At 44.6% G+C, this 17785-nt stretch overlaps 1 protein-coding gene across 1 annotated transcript in view; it reads right to left on the bottom strand.

Moving 5' to 3' along the window:
• Positions 1-17785, bottom strand: part of LOC126253337 (proton-coupled amino acid transporter-like protein pathetic) — a 154277-nt gene that overhangs the window by 2948 nt on the left and 133544 nt on the right. Inside the window, exons 8-9 of the mRNA XM_049954602.1 lie at positions 15835-16013; positions 3924-4093 (exon numbers count right to left, since the gene is read on the bottom strand). Of these exons, the coding sequence (XP_049810559.1) occupies positions 3924-4093; positions 15835-16013 (349 nt within the window). The remainder of the gene's footprint in view (positions 1-3923; positions 4094-15834; positions 16014-17785) is intronic.

Consider the following 17785-nt stretch of genomic DNA (forward strand, 5'->3'; position numbering starts at 1 on the left):
TTGGAAGTGCCCTGCTGAAATACTGAGTCATGCTGCCTCTATAGCTGTCCATAATTGCCGGTGTAGGATTTTGTTCACGAGCTGACCTCTCAATTATGTCCTGCAAACGTTCGATGGCATTCACGTCGGGCGATCTGGGTGGCCAAACCAATTGCAAACAGTTATGACCAGTTGACATGGAGCACTCTCGTCCATAAAAATTCCATCGTTGTTTAAGAACATGAATCCTATGAATGGCTGCAAATGATCTCCAGTTAATCGAGCGTAACCAACTGCAGTCAATGATCGGTTCAGTTGGGCCAGAGAGCCCAGTGTACTCCATGTATACACAGCCCACACTATTATAAAGCCACCATCAGCTTGCAAAGTGCCTTGATGGATCCATGGTTCCACGGGATCTGCGCCACACTCGAACCCTACCATCATCTCTTACTAACTGAAATCGGGACTCATCTGACCAGGCCATGGTTTTCCCGTCGTCTAGGGACCAACCGTTATGGTCACCAGCCAATGAGAGGTGCTGCAGGCAATGTCGGACTGCTAGCTAAAGCACGAACGTTGGTAACCTGCTGCTATAGTCCATAAACCCCAAAATGATTTCTGCAGTTATTTCAAACAGTGTCGCTTGTCTCTCAGCGGTGAAAACACTACCGGAATTCCGTTGCTCTTGGTCGTTAAGTGAAGTCCATTGGCCATCCGTGATGAGAGGTAAAGTCTGAAATTCCGCTTCTACCGGAAATATGTGGCCACAGCATCGCATGGGGAGTCGAGTCATGGTATGCAGATATGCAATGCACGGAAAATTGCCACAAGGCTGTGCATGCTTAGGAGGACGGTGTATAAAATCCTATGAAACGTCCTGCATTGATACCCATAAAAAATCACCCTCGCTGTTTCCTGCTGAGCTGCTAGCAAAACAGACATTCGCTCTGGACTTTCTTGCTGTCATGAAATCAATGAATGTCCATGGAACATTCTGCGGATAGTAGAAGCCCATTTACATCTCCAATGACATGCCGATATGCAGAACTGCAACGGAACATCCGCACTTCAGTCTGCAAAGGTTGCTGTTTGTTCGGTTTGACGGCATAGTTTATCATACGGCCGTACTTTTCAAGGAGATGAGTCCTGCGGACTCAGTTATCTGTCCCGTAACTGGTAAACGCGATCAAACCAACGTCATTGCTATCTCTCAAGTTCGTGGTTGTGTGGGTAGGATCATTTTTATGTAAAATGGCGCACCTCCGCACATTGCACAGCCGGTCAAGCAGTTCCCGCAGAGGTATTCCGCGGAAATGTTAGAATTATCAGCCGTCATTTCTCTACAGGCCGGCCGTCCTCATTACCTGACTAATCCGTGTGATTTTTGGCTCTGTGGTTATCTGAATGATGATGTGTTCAGTGTTTCAACTGTGAATGTAGCTGAAGAGACATATTGCGCAACGCATTCTGAACGTGACCGCCAACACGCTTTGATTTGTTGTTCTCTGTTTATCGATTTTAAATTGTGGAAGAAAACGGCTGACAGCATAATGAACATGTCTTGCGCCACTCTCGCGACATTTAGAAACGGATGTCATTTTGCTTTTTATGTGAGTTTTGGCGCCAATACAATTAAAAACCAATGTTACTTAGCTTTTTAAGCGGTTTTTGGCCTCAGAAAAATTAAAAATCGATTTTTGCCATCCAATATGGTACGACCTTGCTGTGGTGGATGGGCTTATCTAAATAACAGTGCCACCACTGTTGATGGCCGAATTTGTGCAGTCATGCACATTTCTGGAAATTTGGGGTAAGGTCTTATGGGACCAAGCTGCTGAGGTCATCGGTCCCTAAGCTTACGCAGTTAATTTAACATAAAACGCTAAGGACGACACACACGCATACCCAAGGGAGGACTCCAACCTCCGACGGTGTAGCCGGGCGGACCGTGACGAGGTGCCTGAGACCTCGCTACCCATGCACATTGACCAGTATGAATGGTGTAATGTGAAACTCAAACCTTAGCCGTCAGATGGCGGTATTGCGATTCATGTGTCATTTGTAACCGACCCTATTTACGATAAGACGCTTGAAATTGAAATTTGTGGTAAGGTCTTACGGGAACAAACTGCTGAGGTCATCTGTCCCTAAGAATAAACACTACTTAATCTAAAACTAAATTACGCTATGGACAACGCACACACCCATGCCCGAGAGAGGACTCGAACCTCAGAGGTGGGTAGCCGCACGGGCCGTGACAAAGCGCTCTAGACCGCGCGGCTACCCCGCGCGGCTAGTAAGACGCTTACAGCACCATGTATTTCCCTGTTCCATGACATTTCCCTCTGCGTCGGTAATACGCTACTCAATTTTGGCGTAATTCTCTTGCTACACCGTTTTGAAACTGGATCTTCAATTACGGGCACTGTATCCTGAGCAACTATTAATATGTTTAGTCACCAGTTCAGTTCAAATCTGGGGCCTGTTGTAATTATTAATTTACATCCTGCTGGAATAAACCATATAATTGGGCAATGTGGAAACTTGTAGACATATACGCTGAAACGCCGAAGAAACTGGAATAGGCACGAGTATTCAAATACACAGATATGTAAAAAGGCAGAATATTGCGCTGCAGTCGGCAACGCCTATATAAGACAACAAGTGTCTGGCGCAGTTGCTAGATCGGTTACTACTGCTACAATGGCAGGTTATCAAGATTTAAGTGAGTTTCTAGGTGGTGTTATAGGCGGCGCACGAGCGATGGGACACAGCATCTCCAAGGTAGGGCTGAAGTGGGGATTTTCCCGTATGACTACTTCACGAGTGTACCTTCAATATCGGAAATCTGGTAAAACATCAGATCTCCGATATAGCTGCGGCCAGAAACAGATCCTGCAAGAATGAGACCAAGGACGAATCGAGAGAACCTCCTGCAGACCGCTGCAGAATTCAATGATGGACCATCAACAAGTGTCGGCGTGCGGACAGTTCAACGAAATATCACCGATATAGGCTTTCGGAACCAAAAGCCCACTCGTTCACCCCTGATGACTGCTCGACACAAAGCTTTACACCTCGCCTAGCCACGTCAACACCGACATTGGACTGTTGGTGACTGGAAATATTTTGCCTTGTCGGACGAGTCTAGTTTCAAACTGTATCAAGCGGATGGACGTATACAAGTAAGGAGACAACCTCATGAATCCATGGACGCACATGTCAGCAGGGAAGTCTTCAAGCTGGTGGAGGCTCTGTAATGGTGTGGGGTGTGTGCAGATGGAGTAATATGGGACCCCTGGTATGTCTACATATGACTGTGACAGGTGACACGTATGTAAGCATCCTGACTGATCACCTGCATCCATTCATGTCCATTGTGCATTCCGACGAATTTGGGCAATTCCTACAGGACAAAGCAGCATCCCACACATCCAGAATGCTGCAGAGTGGCCCCAGGAACATTCTTCTGAGTTTAAACACATCCGCTGGCCAGCAGACACCACAGACATGAACATTATAGAGCATATCTGGGACGCCTTGCAACGTTCTGTTCAGAAGAGATCTCCACCCCGTCGTACTCTTACGGATTTATGGACAGCCCTGCATGGTTGATGGTGTCAGTTCCCTCCAGCACTACTTCAGACATTAGTCGAGCCCGTGCCACGTCGTGATGCGGCACGTGTGCGCGTTCGCGGGGGCTCTACACGATATTAGGCAGGTGTACCAGTTTCTTTGGCTCTTCGGTGTATTTACGTATTTACTGATTTGACGGGCGGGGGGTGGTAGGGGGCAGGGACTAATAAATGAACTGCCAATCCAAACAAATACTTTATTTCTTCAGATAAGAGCTCATTTCGTTGGGCTTCTTTCTAGGCATGTGACAGGTGTGACAGCCAGAATACTGGTGCACGCCTGGTTGTAGTACGCTGCTCGCTCACCTGTGCCCAGCACTCCGACCACCCGCATGCCGTACTCCAGGAGGTCGAGGCGTTTCTCTGGCACGCGGTCCCGCACCATCTGCAGCACGATTCCCACGGCCACGTGGTACTGCAGCGGGTACGTGAACAGCACCGCCAGTCCTATCAGGATCTTCACCGCTTGCGCCAGTCTGCAAAACAACGGAAATATCACTACACTCGGAATGCTGCGACCAACCGAGATGGAAATACTGTTCTGTGTATGTTCTCATTAGACACACATAGCTCAACTGCTAGTACGAGGAGAGGCAATACTCACCTCATGCATAGGGACAGAAATATAAGTTTGAAAGATCAATAAATAGAAAAATTTTCATTACTGTTTATTAATTTGTAATGTGAGATGCTCACTGCCTAACTGTTACATGTATTTCGACACTAGGGGCGATGTCAGTGCCATCTGCCGGCCACTGCTTGTAAGCATCACAGATGCTGAAGTTGTAAATTGTGTCTGTAGGTGCTTGAAACAGAAGGGCTACACATTTCAGTTTGGAAGAAGCTGTTTGGTACTGCACACTTCACTACAACACAGTTATAATACTCAGACTCTTACGGTGTGAATAGGTATTCAGTCATAACTTGTAAGATCAGTGGCACACAGGCAAGAACAATAACAGTCAATGTTAGGAACTCAACAGCTGTTTAGCCGGCCGGGGTGGCCGAGCGGTTCTAGGCCCTACAGTCTGGAACCGCGCGACCGCTACGGTCGCAGGTTCAGATTCCTGCCTCGGGCAGGGATGTGTGTGATGTCCTTAGGTTAGTTAGGTTTAAGTAGTTCTAAGTTCCAGGGGACTGCTGACCTCAGAAATTAAGTCCCATAGTGCTGAGAGCCGTTTGTACCATTTTTTAAAACAGCTGTTCACCTCAGATATTTCCAGAGCGATTTAAGATACCTGAATTCTGTTTCCATTCAGACGAATTGTGAGAAGGTCCTCGCATAAAGAGGCATACTCTCTTATGATAGCTATATTAATTTCAAAAATATGTTTTTCCAACTTGCCAATTAAAATACAAAATTTGAAAATTTGTGGTAAGACCTTATGGTACCGAACTGCTGAGGTCATCGGTCCCTAATCTTACACACTACTTAATCGAGTACACAGAGTTACGCTAAGTACAACACACACACCCATGCCCGAGGGAGGACTCGAACCTCCCACGGGGGGAGCCGAGCGAACCGTGACAAGACGCCTGAGACCGAGCGGCTACACCGCGCGGCTTAAAATAGAACTATACTAATTTCTGCTGCTAGTATCTTAGTTTTAAAAGAGATGAATCGAACGACATTTTACTCTTAAAAATGTAATGACTAATTTAAGAGAAGTGCAGTATTTCAAACCTACAATGTGTCTGTTTCGACCTTGAAGCCGATTGCTGCCTTTGCGGAAGTTTGCGTTTTCGTACCCAAGTAAGGAAATACGTCACGTGGGACAAGGAGGAAACGGTACTGCACTGCCAGGATATCGGTATGAAAGGTGCGCAGAGGAAATATAGCTTTCTTTATGTGTAGGTCGTTCACGCGTTCGAGAGCCGATACTACGAAAAGAATTAATGTTCGTCACGAATTAAGAGAGATTCCCGATATGTTATTTCTTCGCGGATAATCGAGAAGTAACGCGAGGAGGATTTTTCACGTAAAAGTATCCAGGTAAACGGTGACCAATTAGACTGACGATTCAGCGAATATGCAAGAAATAGTTACTGGACGAGTCCTGGAATACTACACACAGGACAAGGAGCAAGTCTAGAACGAGTGGAGTGAACGAAATAGATGTTCTAGCAGCTGCCTTTAAAAGAAACCGCGTGCACGAGAGAAATTGTGAGTGCCTCTAGAGTACGTCAACCCAGAATACATATTTTAGCTTTCATCTGTACCACGTGTCACTTCATCAGCAGATCAATAGCGGGATTGCACGAGACGCTTGGAATTCAGTCGCTCGATCCTGATAGGACATTATGACAGTAAGGTCTTTCGTCAAGTAATTCTCGTTAACGATGTGGCCACCTTTACATGTCATGCAGCGCTGAATGGCAGAAATATGCATTATTGGGCCGTTGAGAATCGGCAGTGGGAGCCAACACGGCCGAGCCACGCAGTATTCTCGCCGGGAAGCGATACATGAGCATCGAGAAGGTTATGGATGCGTGGGCGGAGGAATATTGCCTCAAATTCTCCAACTTAAGATGTAGATAACTTGCGAGGACGACTCTTCACTGGAAGTATGGGACAGACATTTTTCCGGATAAGAGAGAGATGCAAATCAATTTGAAGCACTTTCAGATCTAACCAGCGTTTTTTTTTGTAATTGGAGAGCAAGACCAGAGGCATGATAAAGGAATTAATTTTAGACCGAACCAAAGGTGCCCATAGAAAAAGATCTAGTACAAATAATAGTTATTCCTTACTGAAACGAGATTATAAGTTTCCGGGGAGAAGGCAACTTTGTGTGCAAGGCCTTTTGACACTGCCGACATCGAAATTTTACTTGCCAAACTGCGCAACCCCAATTTCTCGCCAACTGAACTGCAATGGTTTCTTTCGTACCTGATGTCTTGCCAGAAATGCTTCACGTCTAGCGTCATAAAATGACAATGGAGGCAGATGGTATCAGCTATCCGCCAGGGCTCGTTATTAGCTCCTACACTTGTTTCAGTATATGACAACGATGAGTTATCAGTTTTGTCCTACTGCAAATACCACACGTACACTGATGACCTCCAGTCTTATCTAAGAGCAAAACCAACAAAACCGTTATCGAGAATCTCAACACCGATCTATGTGCACTGTCGAAACGGGCACAGGATGGATGGTTAAAGCTCAACCCTTCTGAAACCTAATCGATATTACTTGACCACTCTACGCTTATTAAAACGAAATGTCGGAAATCTGTGCCACCTTTAATGCTGAATGGAACAAATATCGAGATTTCTTCTTCAGTAAAAAGTCTAGGAGTAACAATAGATGAAAATTTAAACTGGACCGAGAACTAAGCTGCAGTGCGCAAGAGGGTATCAGCATCTCTCCGTGCTCTACAAAAATAAAAAATATCTTCCCTCTTGACCTGAACAAGAAACTTGTACAAATACTTATACCTCCAGCTATTGACTACAGGGATGTTTTCTTCCAAGGTCTTCGTCAGCAGAGCTCACGGCACCTGGAAATGTTAATGGAAGGCTGTGTTACTTAAATCTGTAACGTTTGACTCTCGGATCACATGTTACCATCATATGCACAGCAATCCTGGCTGCGTGCTGGAAAGCGCAAAGGTTTCCATACCCTCTGCCTTCTCTATTGTCTCATCAACATAAACTGTCCCCCACATCTGTCCTCGGCCTTAACGCTCTTGTGCGAAAAACACGGCAGAGGCTGCCGGTTCCATCAGAGCAAGATATTCTCTGACACACTGCGTCGTTCAAAAACTTTCGTGAAGTCCTTCTCATTAGCAGGAACCTAGCTCTGGAATAACATCTGAAGCTTCAGAAGATAATTAATGACATATCTACTAATGTGACACTAAGTAAGTATCATCGCTGTTCCTGTAAACATTTGGTACCCATATAAATACTTTCTCACTGCATTGTTAACTGGTGCAGTCTGCTCAAATTAATTTTCCCCATACTCGCTGTATCAGAACACATACATTTTGTACACCTATAAATTCTTTTTATATCTGTCACTATCATTATCTTTATTATTGGCATTATTATTATCATTATTAGTGGCAGCGGCAAACGCAGGATAAGTAATGTCAGTATTCATTTTATCAGTTCACAGTAGGTTTTATATACTCATATCGTCACTTCAGACACTTAAATCATTTTAATGCTATATGAGTTTGGATTCCGCAGACATGTTCGAACACCTGAAGCAATGCTGACCCTACGACTTACCTTAGAAAATAGATTAAGGAAAGGTAAACCTACGTTTCTAGCATTTGTAGACTTAGAGAAAGCTTTTGACGACGTTGACTGGAATACACTGTTTCAAATTCTGAAGGTGGCATGGGTAAAATACAGGGAGTGAAAGGCTATTTACAATTTATACAGAAACCAGATGGCAGTTATAAGAGTCGAGAGGCACGAAAGGGAAGCAGTGGTTGGGAAGGGAGTAAGACAGGGTTGTAGCCTATCCCCGATGCTATTCAATCTGTATATTGAGCAAGTAATAAAGGAAACAAAAGAAAAATTCGGAGTAGGAATTAAAATCCATGGAGAAGAAATAAAAACTTAGAGGTTCGCCGCTGACATTGTAATTGTGTCAGAGACACCAAAGGACCTGGAAGAGCAGCTGAATGGAATGGACAGTGTCTTGAAAGGAAGATTTAAGATGAACATCAACAAAAGCAAAACGAGGATATAGAATGTAGTTGAATTAAATCGGGCGATGCTGCGGGAATTAGATTAGGAAATGATACGCTTAAAATAGTAAATGAGTTTTGCTATTTGGGGAGAAAAACAACTGATGATGGTTGAAGTAGAGAGGATATAAAATGTAGACTGGTAATGGCAAGGAAAGCGTTTCTGAAGAAGAGAAATTTGTTAACCTCGAGTATAGATTTAAGTGTCAGGAAGTCGTTTCTGAAAGTATTTGTATGGAGTGTAGCCATGATTGGAAGTGAAACGTGGACGATGAATATTTTAGACAAGAAGAGAATAGAAGCTTTCGAAATGTGGTGCTACAGCAGAATGCAGAAGATTAGATGGGAAGATGGTTCAAATGGCTCTGAGCACTATGGGTCTTAACCTCTGAGGTCATCAGTCCCCTAGAACTTAAAACTACTTAAACCTAACTAACCTAAGGACATCACACACATCCATGCCCGAGGCAGGATACGAAGCTGCCACCGTAGCAGTCGCGTGGTTCCGGACGGAAGCGCGTAGAACCGCTCGGCCACAGCGGCCGGCAGATGGGTAGATTACATAACCAATGAGGAGGTATTGAATAGAATTGTGGTACGACTAGAAGAAGGGATCGGTTAGTAGGGCATATTCTGAGGCATCAAAGGATCACCAGTTTAATATTGGAGAGCAGCGTAGAGGGTAAAAATCGCAGAGAGAGACCAAGAGATGAATAAACTAACCAGATTCAGAAGGATGTAGGTTGGAGTAGGTACTGGGAGATGAAGAAGCTTGCACAGGATAGAGTAGCATGGAGAGCTGCATCAAACCAGTCTCAGGACTGAAGACCACAACAACAACAATGAGTATTACAGTTTTAATTCCTAGGTAACGATGATGTAAAAAAGTACTGTATATGTGAAATTCTTGTCCGATGTAAGATATAAGATCAAATACATAAATAAACAGCGACGGAGCTGAACAATTATACTGAAATTAATGACGGAAAGAACAATGGAGTAGCAACCAGACGCTCCATGGCAGTATTGTTGGTGGTGTTTCAATTCCAGCAGCAACCATAGTGTCTTGGTGTTAGCGATAGGAACGTAGCTGACTTACGTCTCAAAAACATGTCGGACGAGCTTGATGCCGTCTTGCTGACATAACCGAAATCGCTGGGTGGCGAAGACTGACGTAAAGAGATTTTGCGAGCCATATAAAAGCTGTAAATTCCGTGTGGCAGGACTAAGATTTGGTTCTCTCTTTTCTGGCGCAAGGCACAGTGGTAGTTGGGGAAGATCTTTGTTCCACACTAAGCTGACAAAAGTCGTGGGATGCCTCCTGATATCGTGTCGGATCTTTTTTTTTTTCACTTGCCGCCCTGATTTTACGACCCACCACCTAATTGCTTAAGGTGGGTCTTTATTGACCACTTAGCGATTGGTATATGGGTGATGATACTGCTGAACCTCCACGCCAGACCCCGCATCCGATCGCATCGTTGCCCGTGTCCCGCCACGTGGAGGCGGGTCATAGTTGATCGGGTTTTGTTTTGTCTCTTTTATTTTTTTTCTTTTACTTGGTTATCTTTGTTTGCTGTTTATCTTTCTTTTCTTTACTTTATGGCAGCTTTCCCAAACCGTTTGACAAAAATTTACATGAAGTTTTAATTTTGAAAATGAAATACAAAAATATAGTTTAGAATGAAGAGGAGGAAAGAAGATAGGAAAGGAAGAAGTTTATAGTCCCTCCACCCTGGGCAACTGAGGATGAAAGCCTTGGAATTAGTCGTCAAGCCATTGATCCTCAGTCTCCAATCCTTAGCTTACCGTCGGATCTCCACTTTCCCGGCACAGTGCTGCAACTCGACATGGCGTGGACTCAACAAGTCGTCGGAAGTCCCCTGCAGAAATATTGAGCCATGCTGACTCTATAGCCGTCTATAATTGCGAAAGTGTTGCAGGTGCAAGGTTTTCTGCACGAACTAACCTCTAGATTCTGTCCCATAAATGTCCGATGGGATTCCTGTCGGGCTACCTAGGTGGCTCGAATTTTCCAAATTTTCTTCAAACCAGTCGCGAACAAATGTGACCTGGTCATAATTCCATAGTTTTTTGGGAACATGAAGTCCATGAATGCCTGCAAATGGTCTCCAAATACCCGAACATAACCATTCCCTGCCAATGATCGTAGATTGTTGGAGCAGAGGACCCAGTCGATTCCATGTAAACAGAGCCCACACCATAATGGAGTAACCAACAGCATGTACAGTGCCTTGTTGCCAACTTTGGTCCATAGGTTCGTGGCGTCTATGCTGCACTCAACCCTACAGTCAGCTCTTACCAACTGAAATCGGGACTCGTCTGACCCGGCCGCGGTTTTCCAGTACTGTAGAGTGCAACCGATATGGTCACGAGCCTAGAAGAGGTGCTGAATGCGATGTCGTGCTGTTAACAAAGGCACTAGGGTCGACCATCTCCTGTCGCAGTCCATTAACGCGAAATTTCGCTGCACTGTCCTAACGCATACGTTCGTCGTACTTCCACATTGATTTCTGTGTTTACGTCACGAACTGTTGCTTGTCTGTTAGCATTGACAATGCTACGCAAACCTTGCTGCTCTCGGCCGTTAAGTGAAGGCCTCGGCCACCGTGTTGTCAGTGGTGACAGGTAGTGACTGAAATTCGATATTCTCACCACACTCTTGACACTGTGGACGTCGGAGTATTGAATTCACAAACGATTTTCGAAACGGAATGTCCCACGCATCTAGTTCCAACTACCATTAAGTGTTCCAAGTCCGACATATCTTGTCGTGCGGCCATAATCACGGCGGATATTTTTTCACATGAATCACCAGAGTACAAATGACAGCTCCGACAACGCACTGTCCTTTCATACCTTGTGTACTCGATACTATAGTGATCTGTATACGCGCATATCGCTAGCCCATGACTTTCGTCGCTTCAGTGTGTGTATTCTTTTAAAAAGCTATCCTGCTACTGAGTAAATGAGTTCCTGTCAAAAGATAAATTTGTTCTGATTGTTTCATCGATGGAAATATGTCCCTGACTAAAGAAATTGTACCAAAGCAGCTGTTTTTTCCCGTCTGTCTTACTGAGAGAGCGCATCACTGATCGTCCTTTTAGAAAACTACAAACAGGTAGTCCTTGCTGGATCCTAGACTTCCAGTGAGCGGAGTAAGACGCTATGCTAAGGTAAGTGCGTTTAATTGCAAGTTTATTAGGATGCTATCTGGTCTCCATCGAAAGGGTGCATATTGGTGTTTCTGTCACTCACAGGACTGAACACGCCGTAGTATAAAGTGATCCCAGACAAGGGCAGTAACTGGGTACTCTTGCATCCTCTACCGACATGAGATTGATTAGGCTGCCCATAGCGATTTGTTTTGTGCATCCCGCAAAGTTATACTTCCCATGCGCGGGATTTAAAAAACAGAAAAAAAAGGAACAGGACCTTTCTGTAGGAAATTTAATGTAGTGTAGTTTTCGAGTTATTCAAGAAAGGCGTACGAAAGAGATCTTCAAACGCATCACTTTTCCCAAAAAAATGGTTCAAATGGCTCTGAGCACTATGGGACTTAACATCTGAGGTCATCAGTCCCCTAGAACTTAGAACTACTTAAACATAACTAACCTAAGTACATCACACACATCCATGCTCGAGGCAGGATTCGAACCTGCGACCGTAGCCACAACGCGGTTCCAGACTGAAGCGCCTTGAACCGCTCGGCCACAGCGGCCGGCTCAGTTTTTCCACATTCAGCCCCCACTGATCAGCATTCGTAGCACTACCTCCTACAGCTGTACAAAAATTTTGCGAATGCACGGATTATTTCCCACATTCGACTATTTTTTGTCTTCATTGACCGGCTTAGTCAAGAACTTAAAAATTGTAAAACTGAGTAAATTTTACTCATCAATTTTGTGAATTTTAACAGCATAAAATAAGCAAGTACATCGTTATATTAGTGAGGTCTTCTGACTGCGAAACTACTGTGCTTAACTATGAATCGAATTGCCAACGTTTTAATGTTATCCTTTCATTACGCTCACGATCACGTTTAAGTTCAGAATGTTAACGAAATAGACGACTACGCTGGTGCTGTAAAAGCCCAATCAATAGAGAAAGAAACAGGTGGAATGTGGGAAATAATTCGAGCATTCGTAAGTTTTTGAACAGTAGTAAGAAGGAGTGCCCCAACAACACACTGGATATCCTGACCACTGGGTGCTGATTGTAGCAGTGGGCATGTGTTTCAAGACCACTTTTCTACGTCTTTCTTGAGTAATTTGAAAACCACGGCCTCCAGCAAAAATGTACCCAAGTACAAAATATAATTACATTAAATTTCCCACAAAACGGTCCTCTTCACTTTTTCTATACGACTAATAGTTTACGAGTACTTTATGAAAGCAATATATACACTGAAGACACAAAGGAACTGGTACACCTCCCTAATATCGTGTAGGTCCCCCGCTAGCACGTAGAAGTGCCGCAACACGAAATGGCATGGACTCGACTAATCTCTGAAGTAGTGCTGGAGGGAACTGACAGCATTAATCCTGCAGGGCTGTCCGTAAATCCGTACAACAATGACGAGGGGGGTGGAGATCTCTTCTGAACAGCATGCTGGAAGGCATTCCACATATGCTCCATATTGTTCATGTCTGGGGAGTCTGATGGCCAGTGTAAGTGTTTAAACTCAGACTAGTGTCCCTGGAACCACCCTGTAACAATTCTGGACGTATGGAATGTCGCATTGTGGTACTTGAACTGCTCAAGTCTGTCTAAATGAACAATGGACATGAATGGATGCACATGATCAGACAAGATGCTTACGTACGAGTCACCTGTCAGAGTCGTACCTAGACGTGTGAGAGGTCCCATATCACTCCAATTGCACATGCTACACACCATTATAGAGCCTCCACCAGCTTGAACAATCCTCTGCTGACGTGCATGGTCCACGGATTCCTGAGGCTGGGTCCATATCGTACACGTCCATCCGCTAGATACAATTAGGAAACAGACTCGTCCGACCAGGCAACATGTTTCCAGTCATCAATAGTCCAATGGCGGTGTTGACGAGCACTTGCGAGGCGTAAGGCTTTGATCGTGCAGTCAGCAGGGGTACACGAGTGTACCTTCGGCTCGGAAAGCCTATATCGATTATGTTTCTTCGAATGGTTCGCACTCGACACTTGTTGATGGCACAGCATTGAAATGTGCAGCAATCTGCGGAAGGGTTCCACTTCTGTCACGTTGAACGATTGTCTTTAGCCGCCGTTGGTCCCGTTCTTGCAGTATGCTTTCCCGGCCGCAGCGATGTCGGAGATTTTATGTTTTACTGCATTTCCGAACATGGTACGCTCGTGAAATGGTCGTACGGGAAATTCCCCACTTCATCGCTACCTCGAAGATGATGTGTCCCACCGCTCGTACGCCGACTACCACGTAGAAACTCACTTAAATCTTGACAACCCACCGTGGTAGCACAGTATCCGAACTAACAACTGCGCCAGACACTTGTTGTTGTGGTCTTCAGTCCTAAGACTGGTTTGATGCAGCTCTCCATGCTACTCTATCCTGTGCAAGCTTCTTCATCTCCCAGTACCTACTGCAGCCTACATCCTTCTGAATCTGCTTAGTGTATTCATCTCTTGGTCTCCCTCTACAATTTTTACCCTCCACGCTGCCCTCCAATACTAAATTGGTGATCCCTCGATGTCTCAGAACATGTCCTACCAACCGATCCGTTCTTCTAGTCAAGTTGTGCCACAAGCTCCTCTTCTCCCCAATTCTATTCAATACGTCCTCATTAGTTATGTGATCTACCCATCTAATCTTCAGCATTGTTCTGTTGCACCACATTTCGAAAGCTTCTATTCTCTTCTTGTCTAAACTAGTTATCGTCCATGTTTCACTTCCATACATGGCTACACTCCATACAAATACCTTCAGAAACGACTTCCTGACACTTAAATCTATACTCGATGTTAACAAATTTCTCTTCTTCAGAAACGATTTCCTTGCCATTGCCAGTCTACATTTTATATCCTCTCTACTTCGACCGCCATCAGTTATTTTGCTCCCCAAATAGCAAAACTCCTTTACTACTTTAAGTGTCTCATTTCCTAATGTAATTATTCCCTCAGCATCACCCGACTTAATTCGACTACATTCCATTATCCTCGTTTTGCTTTTGTTGATGTTCATCTTATATCCTCCTTTCAAGGCACTGTCCATTCCGTTCAACTGCTCTTCCAAGTCCTTTGCTGTCTCTTATACAATTTCAATGTTATCGGCGAACCTCGAAGTTTTTATTTCTTCTCCATGGATTTCAATTCCTACTCCAGATTTTTCTTTTGTTTCCTTTACTGCTTGCTCAATATACAGATTGACTAACATCGGGGAGAGGCTACAACCCTGTCTCACTTTCTTCCCAACCACTGCTTCCCTTTCATGCCCCTCAACTCTTATAACTGCCATCTGGTTTCTGTACAAACTGTAAATAGCCTTTCGCTCCCTGTATTTTACCCCTGCCACCTTCAGAATTTGAAAGAGAGTATTCCAGTCAACATTATCAAAAGCTTTCTCTAAGTCTACAAATGCTAGAAACGTAGGTTTGCCTTTCCTTAATCTTTCTTCTAAGATAAGTCGTAGGGTCAGTATTGCCTCACGTGTTCCAACATTTCTACGGAATCCAAACTGATCTTCCCCGAGGTCGGCTTCTACCAGTTTCTCCATTCGTCTGTAAAGAATTCGCGTTAGTACTTTGCAGCTGTGACTTATTAAACTGATAGTTGGCTAATTTTCACATCTGTCAACACCTGCTTTCTATGGGATTGGAATTATTATATTCTTCTTGAAGTCTGAGGGTATTTCGCCTGTCTCATACATCTTACTCACCAGATGGTAGAGTTTTGTCAGGACTGGCTCTCCCAAGGCTGGGATGTTGTCTATTCCGGGGGCCTTGTTTCGACTCAGGTCTTTCAGTGCTCTCTGAAACTCTTCACGCAGTATCATACCTCCCATTTCATCTTCATCTACATCCTCTTCCATTTCCATAATGTTGTCCTCAAGTACATCGCCCTTGTATATACCCTCTATATACTCCTTCCACCTGTCTGCTATCCCTCCTTTGCTTAGAACTGGGTTTCCATCAAAGCTCTTGATATTCATGCAAGTGGTTCTCCTTTCTCCAAAGACACTTGTTGTCTTGTATAGGTGTTTCCGACTGCAGCGCCGTATTCTGACTGTTTACATATATCGCTGTATTTGAATACGCTGTTTCTTTGTCATTTCACTGTAACATTGCTGGTTGCATAAAACTACATCGATAGGGGCAGCTGAATCAGCCTGTGTAAGCGCAACAACAAATACGAATCTGCTCGGTATAGGGAAGAATGTCATAGCTGCCACGTATTTTAGGGTGGCGCCCCTACTGCGCAGGAATAGATTGCATTATGACGTCGTGGTATAGCTGAGAACAGAGATGGAAGACTACCGACCGCTCGTCGACGGGCAGGTTGAGGGTGATGCTGCCCGCGGTGTCCTCCCCATATGTGACGTAGCCGAAGAAGCCGATGAGGGCGTACAGCGAGACGACGACCGCCATGGCGATGTTGAGGACGCCTCCCAATCCCAGGAAGTGCTGCGGATGCCTCATCTCGTTCTCCACCGGCATCACCTGCAAAGACATCATCACACAGTCAGCGTGTCTCTAAACTGCTGTGGTTGCTGCAGCCTGCGGAATGTTACGCACATCAAGTGTCTCTTACGGCCGGCTGCGAAGTGACTAGGTAATTATTTAACTCATCTTCCATACATCAAATGCACGATTTACACGGAAATGACATGCGGTGTATCACATTACAGGCTAAAAGTACATGATACCTCAGGCGTGTTTGGAAGCAACCATTTAGCGAGTACTAAACAACTCTGTGGTACAAATAAAATGCAAATAAATATATTAGTCTTCAACAATATTCACATTGTAAATGAAATATATATGAATTTAACACTTCTCGTTTAACATTCCATTGACAACGTTGTCATTAGAGAAATTTAACAATGAATGAAAAAGCATTATTCTAGCTTTAAATTAAAAAAAAAAATATCTCAACAGAATCAAAGCTGTTGTACGGAAGGAACAATTGAAGATTTAATTTTTTTTACTAGACATTATACTTCGCATCGCTTACGCCATCTTCAGGTCCACTAGGTACCAAGAGAGTACTTTCATTCCTTGGCCCATATATCGCAGAAGACATACACTGAAGAGCCAAAGAAACTGGTATAGGCATGCGTATTCAAATACAGAGATACGAAAAAAGGCACAATGCGGCGCTTCGGTCGGCAACGGCTATATAAGACAACATGTGTCTGGCGCAGTTGGTAGGTCGGTTACTGCTGCTACAATGACAGGTTATCAAGATTTAAGTGAGTTTCAACGTGGTGTTTTACGCGACGCACGAGCGATGGGACACAGCAATTCAGAGGTAGCGGTAAAGTGAGGTTTTTCCCTTATGACCACTTCACGAGTGTACTGTGAATATCAGGAATGCGGTAAAACATCAAATCTCCGACATTTATGCGGCCCGAAAAAGATCCGGCAACAACGGCACTAACGACGACCGAAGAGAATCGTTCAGAATGACAGAAGTGCAGAACCTTCCGCAAACTGCTGCAGATTTCAATGCTGGGCCATCAACAAGTGTCAGCGTGTGAACCATTCAACGAAACATCATCTATATCGGTTTTTGGAGTCTAACGTCCACTCGTGTACCCTTGATGACTACACGACACAAAGCTTTACGCCTCGACTGCGGCCGTCGACAGTGGCATTGGACTGCTGATGATTGGAAACATGTTGCCTGGTCGGACGTGTCTCGTTTCCAATTGTATCGATCAGACGGCCACATACGGGTATGGAGACAATCTCATGAATCCATGGACCCTGCATGTCAGCAGGGGACTGTACGAGTTGTTATAGGCTCTGTAATGGTGTGGGGCGTGTGAAGTTGGAGTGACATGGGACGCCCCAAAGGTTTAGGAACAACTCTGACAGGTGACAAGTAACTAACGATCCTGTCTGATCACCTGCATCCATACGTGTCCATTGTGCATTCCGATGGACTTGGACAATTCCGACAAGACAATGCGACACTTCAGATTTCCATAATTGCTACAGACCTCCAGCCCCTCGTACTCTTACGGATTTATGGACTGCCCTGCAGGATTCATGGTGTCAGTTCCCTCCAGCACTACTTCAGACATTAGTAGAGTCCATGCCATGTCATGTTGCTGTACTTCTGCGTGCTCGCGGGAGCCCTACATAACATTAGGCATTTGTACCAGTTTCTTTGGCTCTTCAGTGTATAATACAAGCCATCGTGGGTTGCGTACATCAGGAATGTGTACACTACAACGTGTTGCCAATTCTGTAACGATATGGCTATA

The sequence above is a fragment of the Schistocerca nitens genome, chromosome 4 (genome assembly GCF_023898315.1).
Source record: "Schistocerca nitens isolate TAMUIC-IGC-003100 chromosome 4, iqSchNite1.1, whole genome shotgun sequence".
Taxonomy (NCBI): Eukaryota; Metazoa; Arthropoda; class Insecta; order Orthoptera; family Acrididae; genus Schistocerca; species Schistocerca nitens.